Source organism: Bemisia tabaci, chromosome 3, assembly GCF_918797505.1.
Source record: "Bemisia tabaci chromosome 3, PGI_BMITA_v3".
Classification (NCBI taxonomy): Eukaryota; Metazoa; Arthropoda; class Insecta; order Hemiptera; family Aleyrodidae; genus Bemisia; species Bemisia tabaci.
Window position 1 is genome coordinate 2,984,972 of NC_092795.1, and position 12,668 is coordinate 2,997,639.

Sequence of the window (12,668 nt, forward strand, 5' to 3'; positions counted from 1 at the left end):
GCAATCACATAACTCGTTCGCTGTGTCTGAAAATCTACGCCTCTTTGTTGTTTTTTTAAAGGAGGACAAATTGAAATCATTCTTTGAAGGTTTTGCAGAATTTTCTTCGCACAGAGAAGAAAAATCACGGCAGATTTAAAGAATTGCCGTTGAGAAGTTTTCCGTTTAAAAAATAGAGTATGACAGGAAGTCTGTGACGTCGTAAACCGAGTTATGTGATTGCCGTCTTACACCATCGATATGTAAAATGTTTTACCGACTCAGGATTGTGACACTTTAAAGTTCATTGATTAAACTACTCTTTTCTATGTTTACGAGTTTTTTATTTTAGGGATTATCCATTTTCACAACGTAACCGGTGTCCCAACATTTGCCTCCGTACACCAAGACCAGGATTTGTATTCCCATGCTCGGTATAGTTGGCGTGACGCTTTGCACTACATCGATTGATCAGTCATTTAAACCCATGGATTAGGATCGATAAACAGAGTTTTCGCAACGAACACCTCAATTATCGATTGTTTGCCATATCTTCAAACGGGGAAATATCGATAATCGATCATTCACGTTTCGCCACTGGGTGTGTCAATTATGTTTTTAAGAACTGTCTAAGTATAAACCCCGACTAGTTGAAATCAATCGAGGCATTTATCGAGGCATCATTAAATCTAGATAAGATCAAGGGTTCATGATGACCGATAATTTTAATTGATGTATATTTTGATAAAGCTGTGATAGAGACTAAAGTGCGAGTGGCAAAACTTCCCCCTCCTCCGCCCACACATCAATCGCAAAATTTTCAATGTAAGCCTCAATTTTCCAGTCAAAATTTGATTGTTGCCGCATACCTAAGAATCAAAATCGATTCTCCATGAAATTTTACAAGAGTCTTTTGTGAGGATTTGAAAGGAGAGAGACCTAAAAAAATTCTCTTTAGAGTTATTGGATGTGTGGAAAACGTATGTATAGTGCTCTGTGGTAGTGAAGTGTTGATGAAACGAACGCAAGATGTATTGAGAGCAACTGAAATGGATTCTCGGCGGCGGTCTGCCGGAATCTCGAGACGGGACCGAGTCCGTAATGAAAGAGTTTGCCAGGTAATGAAGGTGAAAAGTAATATCGTGCACGACGTCATATCCAGGCAGTTTGCGTGGTGTGAAGTTATGGAAAAATGCAAAAAATATCGGGAAAAGGTTGCTCAAAAGTTTTGACTGGGATACCCCCGGAAAAAGGCAGCAGGAACGTCTCATGAAGGGATGGCTGCAGGGCGTCGACGAAGAGATATTACGGTGTCAGTTGGACCTTCATTGTTACCTTATTATTACCTTTTATCAGATGCTTGATTGGGTTCCTCCTGGGAGGAGACGTAGGGGACGCCCAGTGAGAGGTTGGCGACAGGGGGTGTTGAGTGAGATGAGGGAGTGTCAACTCCCTGATGACCTGTGGGCAGACCGAGCTTTGTGGCGATTAGGCGTCGTAAAGCGCCAAAGAGCGCTGTACAAGCGACTCATATGTATGTATCAGGAAACTAGCAATAAACCCATGCTGCGCATGGAACGCAATCATGCGCGTTAATATTAGAGCGCTTAAATCCGACAGCGCACAGTGAATCGAATCAATTAGAGAGATCGGACATGCAATTTTCGACAAAAACTGCAAATTTTTATGTTTATTTCGTCACGTTTTAAATTTCAATGGGTGCTCACAGCAGAAAATTTGACGAGGAAACCAACATAACTACTTTTAGAACCTCAACGTTTTGTGCAAACGGAGTTGTACGCGTTTGAAGTTTCCAAATGTTGTCCAACCTCTTTTATTGAGTCGATCCATAGTGCGGCGATACAATTTGAGCCACTCGGGGGTTGAAAAAATCGTTACAGATTCTCTAACTTTCACGTTTTGAGCCCGGAAGAATTGATTTAAGAGCGAGAAATTCGATTCACCTTCAATTCGATTGATATGCAATTTAAGCTACATGGAAGTTAAAATAGTTGTATCTTTCATTTTGGTACTCTTGCAGCGTTCAATGGAAGGTATAATTGTTGTTTCCCGATTCCGTTCGGATTTTATGGGGTGGTTATTTTCGACTATTTCGGCAATTTCTGGCCGTTTCTGGCCGGTGTAATTCTTGTATGTTGACGTGCTAAGGAAAAACGGTACACGGACTTTATATCCACAATTTTTACGTCCACAGTTCTAAAGCCCACTCTATTGTTAAGTCCATTACTTAAACGTCCACTAAGTTAAGTCCACAAATGTAATGTCCACTAAAATCAAAGTCAAGCGTCATATTTTAATCCGTGTGTAAAATTATATTCACAATATCGAAATGAGGAAATTAAGGGAAAATGAGGTGTTGTTATCGTAACTCATATTTTGAATTAAATGTTAATTTCTTCTTTTGATTCATCTTTTCAAATTGTCTTTGGTAAATACTTGGTTTAATTTCTATCCTTGAAGTTTCCGATATAAAATATGCCTTGAATGTACATTCTTCTTTTTAAATGAAATTGATTACTTCATTTTAAAAACATTTACATTTTTAAAACGTGGTAAATATTTGTAAAACCTTTTCCAAGCAATGGCGTCGATATGAATCTCAATGAGCCGTAGTTGTGATGAAAAAAAAACTATACAAAAATTAATAAAAGAGGAAAAAAATAAGAAGCACGCAATTTTTTAGATAAATAGAATAAAAGAATAAATTTGAATGCTTTGGAAATCATTAAATTTGACACGGAACCGCTACTATATTTACAAAAAACACATTATATTTCAATCAATGCAGAGAGTTCAAACATTTCAAAATCATAAGTTGAATAACGCTGACCCCGCGAGTTTAAATATTAGAGCCTAACACAGAGAGGAGCGGCGTGTTACAGCGCAGAACGCGCACTGGCGCCTACAAACCTAACGGGATACCTCACGCATTGCGCAACGCGTGAAGTATCCCGTTAGGTTTGTAGGCGCCTATGCGCGTGTCACTCTGGTTGCCTGCCGCGCCGCAACGCTTTAAGCAACTATTTCGCGTCAGAGGCGTTGCACAGTATCCTACAAGATTGAAGGCGCACGAAATAACTAGTTAAAGAGGACTTTCAATTTTGACTGCATCTGTTACTGAAAAATGTTTAATTTGGCATTGGAACGTTTCCTACGCTCCCGCTTTGGTTTTCATCTTATCATATCCGTACAGTGTACACATGAACATATGTTTTTATATGCTCTAGCCTGAGACGCTGAATGTCTTAAAATTATACTAACTAACTAACTAACTCTTTCATGACTTGATTCATGAATGAAATGTTTTTAAGAATGAAGGTAGTAGTAGTATGCATTTATTTTTGAGGTGGTTCCTGTCATTTAAATGAGAAGAAAAAAATGTGGACATAACATGCCCACAATTTGGACAATTTTGGACATATTCATGGTTGGACATTAAATCATGTGGACTTAATAAAGACTGGACTTAACGTTTAGTGGACATAAATAGCGGTGGACATTTATTTAATGGACGAAAGGTAGGTGGACATAAAGTCCTGGAAGCGGAAAAACACCGTATGGATATTCGCGAGCTGCCAATTTTCAATGGATGAAACATGTATTTTAAGATGAGATACTCGTAGTTTTTTTTGAAATTTTCAGAACAAAATAGCCTTAAATATTTGAAGAAAAATATTCGAAATTTTTCCAGTAAATTTGGTTTTTGTTGAGGAAAATCTGGCAACGTCGAAAGGCTTATACGGCGTTTTTCCTTTGTACGGCAGTATTGGTATCGGCTGCACGGATCGTAAATCACGGTGGAGGAATCCCGCAGTCGAAAGTGGATTGCATTTTGCAAAAAGGAACCAAAAGCATTCTAATGTTGCTAAGATTGTGTATCTTATATTCATTCAATGAAGTTACTGAAATCATGCAAAAAATTAAATTTACATAGGTAATTTTCGTCTTTAAGTTATGATTTATTGGGAGTAAAGAGGAAATTAGTTTAGATAATCTGTGTATATTTGCAAGGCAAACAAAGCTGCACAATCTTAGCGACGTTGAAATGCTCTTGGTTCCTTTTTACAAAATGCAATCCAAGTGTGTACTCGTAGTGCGATGGATAATTTTGGAAGTCATCTTGGCTCTCTCGGTGATGCACGTTTGAATAGACTTAAAAAATGTAGCCTTGAACTTCTTTTTATTTGCATAATATTGTTAAAAAAAATCTGGGGAAATACTAGAGTCTAAGAGGGATCCTCAATCGGCCTCTTGACGACAATAGGTGGAACCTTTTACCCTCGGGGATTTAACACTTCCTTCAGGTGGACAATTGGACCGCGTTATACAGGAAGGAACCAAGCCACATCAGATATTGCCAAATTTAATCGGGCAATTTAATTTTTAACATGAAAACGTTTGTGCGGATTTTTGTGCAAATTTCTATGAATTTCTTCCATAATACAAAGCAAATTCCTCAAAAATTTCAAAGGAATCCGCACAAACGTTCTCTCGTTAAAAAATCAAATTCCTCTGTTAAATTCGGCAATAGCTGATGTGGCTTGGTTCCTTTCTGTTAAACGCGGTCCAATTATAAGGGAGCAACAGTCATCACTCTTATTTCGGCTGTTGAGCTACCTACTAGGTGGATGATGAGTTTCGGGGTATTGTATATTTTGTCTGCGGATGGCATGGCACGAACGCTGAAGAAGATGCGCGGAGCAGGATGCTTGGGCGAGCGAATCTTGTCGGGTGCAAATAAAAGAAAGTGGTTTCGATCCTTGCAACTGGCGTTCGCTTGCACAAGTGATTGCAATGGACAACACTCGACACTCTTCATGATTTGCATGAAATCGACGCGAATAAAAAAAACCAGGGGCTTGCCCAGGTCTCTCAGCCCCCCCCCCCTCCCCCGCTTTTATGCGGCCCAACCCTTAACGGGTCGCTTCAGGGCCGTGAAAGACTGGGGTCACGATTCGTAATTTAAATTCCATCACTCAGAGAGGAGCTACAATGCCTTCCCCGAATTTATAAAAAAAACTTATATATGCGTGAGGAACTAAGTCCCATATGTAGTCTCTAAAATGAGCTAGAAATGGTAGCTTCTTGTGATTTAATGACGTCAAATTAGACGTTTTTAAGAGAGCTATTAAGGACCTACAAGATGCGGCCCGCATTTCAGGACAGAAAGAGCAGAGCATCATATCATTTTCACTACAGACTTTATTATGCGATAGTTTTGCAATTGAAAATCGTGGGAAAATTTCATTTAAACTCCTCGATGCAACAATTCGGGCTCCATGGATGTCCGTGTTGCATACGCACGAAAAAGAAGGCATTTTAATTCATACACTATCCGCCTCACCAGCGGCGCTCAGTGGAGTGAGCAGACGAGAAGAGTCGGACAAAACGTGGAAAAGCTCATATTGATGTTGATATAGAACGTATAGGTTCTAGCGGTGGTTTCATTGATTTTCTCATTCAATTTCCTTCGATAAGCACCCCATACAATTGAACATTTAAAGAAATTAACGTCAGAATCAGCAACTTTGGTCAAAAATTACATGTGCGAACCTGTCTGACTGGTTCGTCTCACTGTGCGGCGTGCTTCATTGCGAGGATCTAAAATAGTAGAGTGCCTTCAATTCTTCAGTTACAGTTTGAAGACATCTCGTAGGTAATAATATTTGCTCTACTCTACTGCATAGGAGACATCTTTGTATGTAGTATAAATGAAGCGTTGAAAGCGCTCTGCAATTTTAGATCCTCGGGGTAACGTCCGCGAGCCGTGAGTGAAGTGACGAGTGCCTAGACAGCCAAAACGCCTTCAATTGCGTGCGTATGCAAAACGGACATCCATGGAGCCCGAATAGTTGCATTCAGGTGTTATAATGAAATAATGTTCGTCGTATTTGACACTAACCAAGGGCGCGTTGCGTATTTCACATACTCCGTTACACAATTCCAGCATTGGCTATTGTGATTACTGTATTAAACTATTACTGATATTATCGCCAAGTTGTCAATTTTTCGAATAAAAATTGGATTGTTTAAATACCTGTAGTCATATATCATGTAGTCGACAAAGTGTAGTTAAATTATACGTCAGGCGACACTTTTAAAATTAGCGGATGCAATTTTTTCCTGACTTTTGGATCCGTTTGTACTTTCTCCAGACTTTGCCCGGTTTTTCTGGTTTTCTTAACTACGGTTACCGTGAGACGCAGTTGATTGCCAACTTCGGTCCCAAAAAGATTTCAATAAATCGCCGTTCGTAAAATCGTAATAATTTTCAACCGAGTGGCAACTTTTCGTGACAGAGGTGATTCCAGCAATCTGACAACGCTGGCTTTCCTCCATTTAAACCCGTGCTGAGTAATCAATTCTTGTGCAGCATCTAGCCCCTCCGAGAATCGATACATTTCAACGCGTTTAAATGGAAAGAAAACAATGTTGGAAACTTCCTGGATCCGCGAATGTTCGCGATCATCCGGTGACCTCTCGCGAGGCCCCAAAGTTTCGAAGCGGGGGATTTTTGGGCCCACGGCGAGCAGTTCGAGCTCCTCTGACGAGCGTATCTCACCAGTGGCGTGGCGGGTTTCTCCACGCAGCTCGGCCTCTGCGAGCGTGTCTCACCAGTGGCGTGGCGTGCTTTGCGATATATCGATAGATCTGTCATTCAAACCTATGGAAAAGGATCGATTAACAGGGTGGTCGCAGCGAACACCTTAATAATCGATTCTTTATCATAGCTTCAAATGGAGAAATATCGATAATCGATCATTTACGCCACGCCACTGTATCTCACTCGTCCCGTGAGCCTTGTTCTCCGTATAACCTTATATGCTTTCCGGGGCTAATGTGAAAATAGAGATACACCCTCACGCCAGAGCCATAGAGTACATAGAGTCGTAATATAAATGGGAGAGCTGGCGCCACTTTTAAGCATTTTCCCGGTCCCGAATTCTGAGATTTCTGTGTCACGCCAGGTCACTTTTTCGATACATAATCGATTGATATCGATACACGGGGACCCGATCATCCGATGTAAACAAAGAGTACCGGGATTATTACGTATTTTACATGGCCATTTTGGATCGAAAATGTATCGAAATAGTGACCGAAGCTCGGCGCACACCGGGCCCGGAACTCGTCGACCAGAACATGGCGCCTGCTCTCCCATTTACATTACGACTCTATGTCATAGAGTACATAGAGTCGTAATGTAAATGGGAGAGCTGGCGCCATGTTCTGCTCGACGGATTCCGAGCCCGGTGTGCGCCGAGTTCGGGTCGCTTTTTCGATACATTTTCGATCCAAAATGGCGGTGTGGAATACGTGGTAATTCCTATCTCCTCTGTTGTTGTTGTTGTTGTTGTTGTCATCGGATGGCCGGTACCCGTGTATCGCAAACAATCGATTATGTATCGAAAAAGTGACCCGGCGTCACACAGGAGTCTCGGAATTCGGGACATGAAAAACGCTTAAAAGTGGCGCCAGCTCTCCCACTTACATTACGACTCTATGTACTCTATGCTCTATGTACTCTGTGGTCAGAGCAGCGAGGATTTTTCGAGGAGAAACCCTCGCAGCGTTGCCAAACCGCGATCGGATTTTATTCGCCATCGACGACAATGTAAAAGAGGCGCATTCTCAAGCGATTCGGCCGGGCGGCGGCTGAGATCGTAAGTGGCCGATGCTTATGAAAAATGGAAGAGAAACGATGACGTGAATGATAAGCGTAAATCGGATGAATACGCAGCCCGAAACCGAATCAATCGACAGATTGACCGTGAGAGAAAAGAGAAAGTTCCTCGGCTTACGACCGGTACCCGGCTCCCGGTCCGCTCCGTCTCTGTGCCAGTAGAGTTCAGTGGCGTGGTGTGCTTTGCGATATATCGATATCCCCCCATTTGAAGCTATGGTAAAGAATCGATCATTAAGGTGTTTACTGCGAACACCCTGTCTATCGATCCTTTTCCGCAGGTTTGAATGGCAGAGCAATCGATATATCGCAAAACACGCCACGCCACTGGTAGAGTCCTCTTCGTCGTTTCCTTCCTAATGCCTCCGTTTACGTCCCTTCAAGACTCCTTAAATATTTTAGCGGGTCTCTTGTAAACTTTTATAAAAAATAAAAGCGAAGGACTTCTTTGAGGAAAAAAAATTGCTTCAAAACCACGATGAGCGCATCAGCGGGATAATTTTTAAAATTGATAGACAAAGCGTTAGATAATAAGAAATGTACGGAAAACGTGTGGTTATTCGTCTTTTAATTGGACTGCGTTGAACAGAAAGGAATCAAGCCACATCAGATATTGCCAAATTTAATTTTCATTGGGCACTTTAATTTTTTAGGTACATGAAAACAGTTGTGCATGCGAATTTTCGTGGAAATTTCAGTGAAATCTATCCATTTTACGAAGCAAATTCCCGAAAAATCTTTCTTTTCGTTTTCTTAGTCTATCAAAGATTTGCTCCGAAGTTCACAAAGTGCGGTGAAAATTTGCGCGATTTTTAAACCAGTAAACTAGCAAAACTAAGGTGACTCCTTTATGTCGAATTCTGCCTTTGCGGTTGCACAATTTTTGAGGCGGGAGGCTAAAAAACGCTTAAATTTCTTACGTTATTTCTCCCGACATATTATTATGGTTAGTTATTAAGTGTCGTTTCAAAAATTAAAAAAATCTAAAAAAAAAAATTACAACGCAAGAGAAATTCAAAATTTAATGTCGCAAAAGTCTGCCCGAGTAATAAGACAAGTCTAACAAAGGAACACAGACGAAGGCGCCTATCTAGACGGTCAAAAAACGCTTTTTTACGCGCTCGTTATCCTGCTTTAATCGCAGAATGGATTGCAGCATTCTCAACTGGACTGAATCTGCAATTCATTGTCTTCTGGCTCAGGGGTTTGACGTATCAAAACACGTTTTTTAACCAACCGTTCCTCCGACCAATTATCATGTGCCGGACTCCCGGGGCGAGAATTCCATCTGCCATGGGAACTCTGTGCAAAATAATCGTTTATGTTCTAATGACCATTCTCACGCACTTTCCTCAATATCAATTGGAAGTCAAGCCACTAGGCTGATAAGATCTATCTACGCTGGGAAACCTGAGGAAGCGCGTAACTTTGAACGCGCTCCAATGTGGAGATACGATATTCCTCAAACGTCTTGGTGTGGATGATTCGCTTTTATTTTGCTACTTCCAATTTTTTTTAGTAAATATCGTGATGAACGTAATGAAAATAACATTTTTTTAAAGAAAAAAATGAATGTAAACAATACAACCATATAACGTATGGGGTGAAACTCTATTTAGTTATGACGATGAATAGTAAACCGATCTTTCATTTGTACCAAGATCTTAATGCTTTACAAAAGATTAAGATAAAAAAAATCGGAGCAGCTTTGACTGCAAAAAACACTCACTCTGATGTAAAATCCGCATACATCCAAACAAAGAGCAAATAAACGGATTAACAAAAACGTGGAAGGAAATTAGAATTTCCTCAAAGGAAAATATTACAACCGCGGCAGTGGTACTTTTAAGCAGACATTAGTAGCCAAGGTCTCTGTATGAAATTAAAGATTTCTCGCAAACATTTGCAAAAACTGTTCATGTATGGGCGTTAGCTAATCGAAATGTAAAGAGAGGGGGGAGGGAAGCAAATCGCCACGCTGATTATCTGCGTGTTAGCGCATTAATCGCTTCATCATTGCGTTAACGCCCAATTAGAAAAAGTTAGTCCGCTGTAAAATTGGTCGGTAGTGAACTTTTTACGTTTAATATTTTGATATTCGCTGCCATTAATTATTTAGATGCATTTATGTATTCAATCTACATTGGAATATTCAAGGAAAAACCTCCGCTAAAGGGATGAATAAAATTTGGCAGTTGAAATTTGAAAGTCACTTCAAAGGCGACGTATGATACGTTTAAGTACGTTTCGTTAAAGTACAGTTGCTCCCTTTTGTTCTCATTCCTTCATTTGGACTGCATTTTGCAATTTGGACCTATAAATTCTGGCTCATCTGAAAAAACACTTATGTGCATAGGGAAACTAATGGGAAATACGTTGTTTTTAAACCGGGCCGGAATTTATAGGTCCAAATTGCAAAATGCAGTCCATTTATTCATTCGTGTCCTATCTATTTATTTTATCTGGGCCGTTGGACCAGATCACCTTTTAATTGCATCAATATGGTGATTTGACATATTGTGTTTCTCCTAATTCTAGTGTCACTCTTTGCTGCAGGAAAAGAAGTCTTACATTCCATCACTGATAGAGCACCCTAATGGCATCAAAGCCTCGATTATAGACGAAGACAAGGAAGTTACAAGGAAATCGAGCAGTCATACACTTACCTACCATGAGGCTCCGCACTATCTTAAACACAACCCTTACATCCTCTCTGGATATAGGTGTCACGGTCTCTCAGCTTTAAAATGTTTAGAAAGGTAAGGTAGACCAACTAACAGCACTGCCCCGTTTAAATGGCATTCGTTACAGGCCGTTCTCGGATTATTATGCCACACTCGTCGTGGTCATGGCGATTTATGCAAGTTGGCAACGTTGTTTTTCTTCCATTTAACTCCGTCATAAATATCGATTCTACAGCTAAGGTATCCTGCCTCACCTAGAATCGATTATTTCGTATACATTCGAATGGAGGAAAAGTGGCGTTGCCAACTAACAAGAATCGTCTTTCCAGTGGCGTGGCGTGAATTGCGATGTATCGATTGTTCTACCATTTAGACTTATAGTAAAGAATCGATTATTAAGGTGTTCGCTGCGAACACCCTTTTTATCGATCCTTTGCCATAGGTTTAAATGGAATAACAATCGATGTATCGCCACGCCAGTGCTTTGCTCCTCTGTGACGGGATAGAAACGTGACGTAAAACATTGTGCAAAATCTCGGTTTCTCGGAAATTGTGCAATTTTTGGGAAAAGTGGCCATTTAAAAAAAATGAAAAAATCGACTAGTCTTTTTTCAAATAGATAAAGAAAAAGAGGGCATTTTAAAAAATTGCCATCGAGATAATGTACAAGGCTCTTCAGTTAAGCCATCATGAGCCACTCTTGAGGTTGACTTCAGCATAATACTTAGTGATGGGAGGTCACTAACCTCACCCTTGAGACCTTATTACTAGCATTGGATTAAATTACACTCATAATCTCATTACATTACGTCAAGGGGCGGTGCGGCAGAAAAGTTGTCTTCAATTCACACATTCCGAGTGGAAAACTAGGTCAAAAAATAAATAATTATTCGCCACAGCAATTTTGGGCCTATCTTACAATTCAAAGGCGAATTAATGACAGTTATAACTTCCATCGCCTCTCATTTGCAATATAAGATAGAGCAGGTTCATCGATAATTAGTGCAAAGATGGTGCAACAGTTTGTCTGAAGCATTCTAGGTGTCGCACTGTTTTTTCCCCTGTTTCATGTTTCTGTTCATGTTCTTTTTTTTATAACCGATATTGAAATCAAATGATTATTATCCCTCATTTCAACGTTGCAAATAGCCGCTTATGTTTCGGTGTTTTTAAAGAAAAACAACCTAACTTTATGTTAACATCATTTGAGAAATTCCTTTACTCATTTAAAAAAATTCACAAAAAATTATAGAGACATTTACGTCAGGTTTCTTCCAAATAAATAAATCATGATCGAATATTCATTGCAATGGAGTTATGGATTTTTTAACTTGATCATAATCGATATGCCATGAGTTTATGAGGGTAATTTTTACGTTCCAAAGAAAGAAACATCAAGATCTAATTGAAGCAGGCTTTACGCTTGACACTAAGCTTACACTTCTATCCGTGCGTTAAAGTCTCTTAACCCACAATTCGTCGCTCCCCTGACGTAAGGGCGTATCTCGATTTTGACATGAGCCCTTGAAAGCATGGAGTTATATGGACAACAGGGTTCACTTGGAGATCCAGATACGCCCTTACGTCAGAGGAGCGACGAATTAACATCGCAGATACGGGAACGTTGAATTTCCCGCTCACACGAAAAACAATAATAGTCGAGGAAAGCGATAGTGGCAAAGCGCGACACGTGGTCTAATAGTTTCACCGTGGACATACGGCGCTCTTCCTTAGCACGGAGGTGCAATGTCGCAAAGCGAGATGCGCGGTTCGAAGGGTTTTACCGTCGATACTGCCGTGCTAAGGAAGAACGCCGTATGAACGTTCAAGGGTTGCCAATTTACTCCGATAAAACGTTTATTTTTGCGGAAAGCCATGAGTATTTTTCCTTTAAATTTTCAGAATCTTTAGGTGAAATTGCGAACAAAATTATCTGAAAAATTGGGAGGAAAATATTCATAACTTTACCAGAAAATTCGCGTTTTATGAAAGGAAATTTGGCAACGCCTGAAGGTTCATACCGCGTTTTTCCTCAGCACGGCAGGATACGTTCTCTGCGCAAAGAGCTGGAGGAGTAAGCTCGGATCATATCGTTACATCCGGATACGTGCAGTAACCGGTGGATCTTGGGTTTTTCTGCCTTGATTAAGTGCAGCAAATATAGATCAGTGTAATTATTAGGTGACTCGCCGATAAATACGGAAGAGGAAAGCGAGATGCTTTCTGCGTGGCCTAGAGATAAGTTGCACCGGTTGTTACGTCGCGCGGCGCGTCGCGTCGCGTCATGTCGTCTCATCGCG

The 12,668-nt window shown here is 40.5% G+C and overlaps 1 protein-coding gene across 6 annotated transcripts in view; it reads left to right on the forward strand.

The window, feature by feature from the left end:
* Positions 1–12,668, forward strand: part of LOC109043330 (progestin and adipoQ receptor family member 3) — a 47,071-nt gene that overhangs the window by 16,709 nt on the left and 17,694 nt on the right. For 2 of the 6 annotated variants that reach the window (XM_019060519.2, XM_019060521.2), the window contains exon 2: positions 10,223–10,443. In XM_019060519.2, coding sequence (XP_018916064.1) covers positions 10,223–10,443 — 221 coding nt within the window. Of the gene's footprint in view, positions 1–747; positions 1,098–10,222; positions 10,444–12,668 lie in introns of those variants that run through there. The other 4 variants (XM_019060520.2, XM_019060522.2, XM_019060523.2 and 1 more) reach the window with 3 other exon arrangements.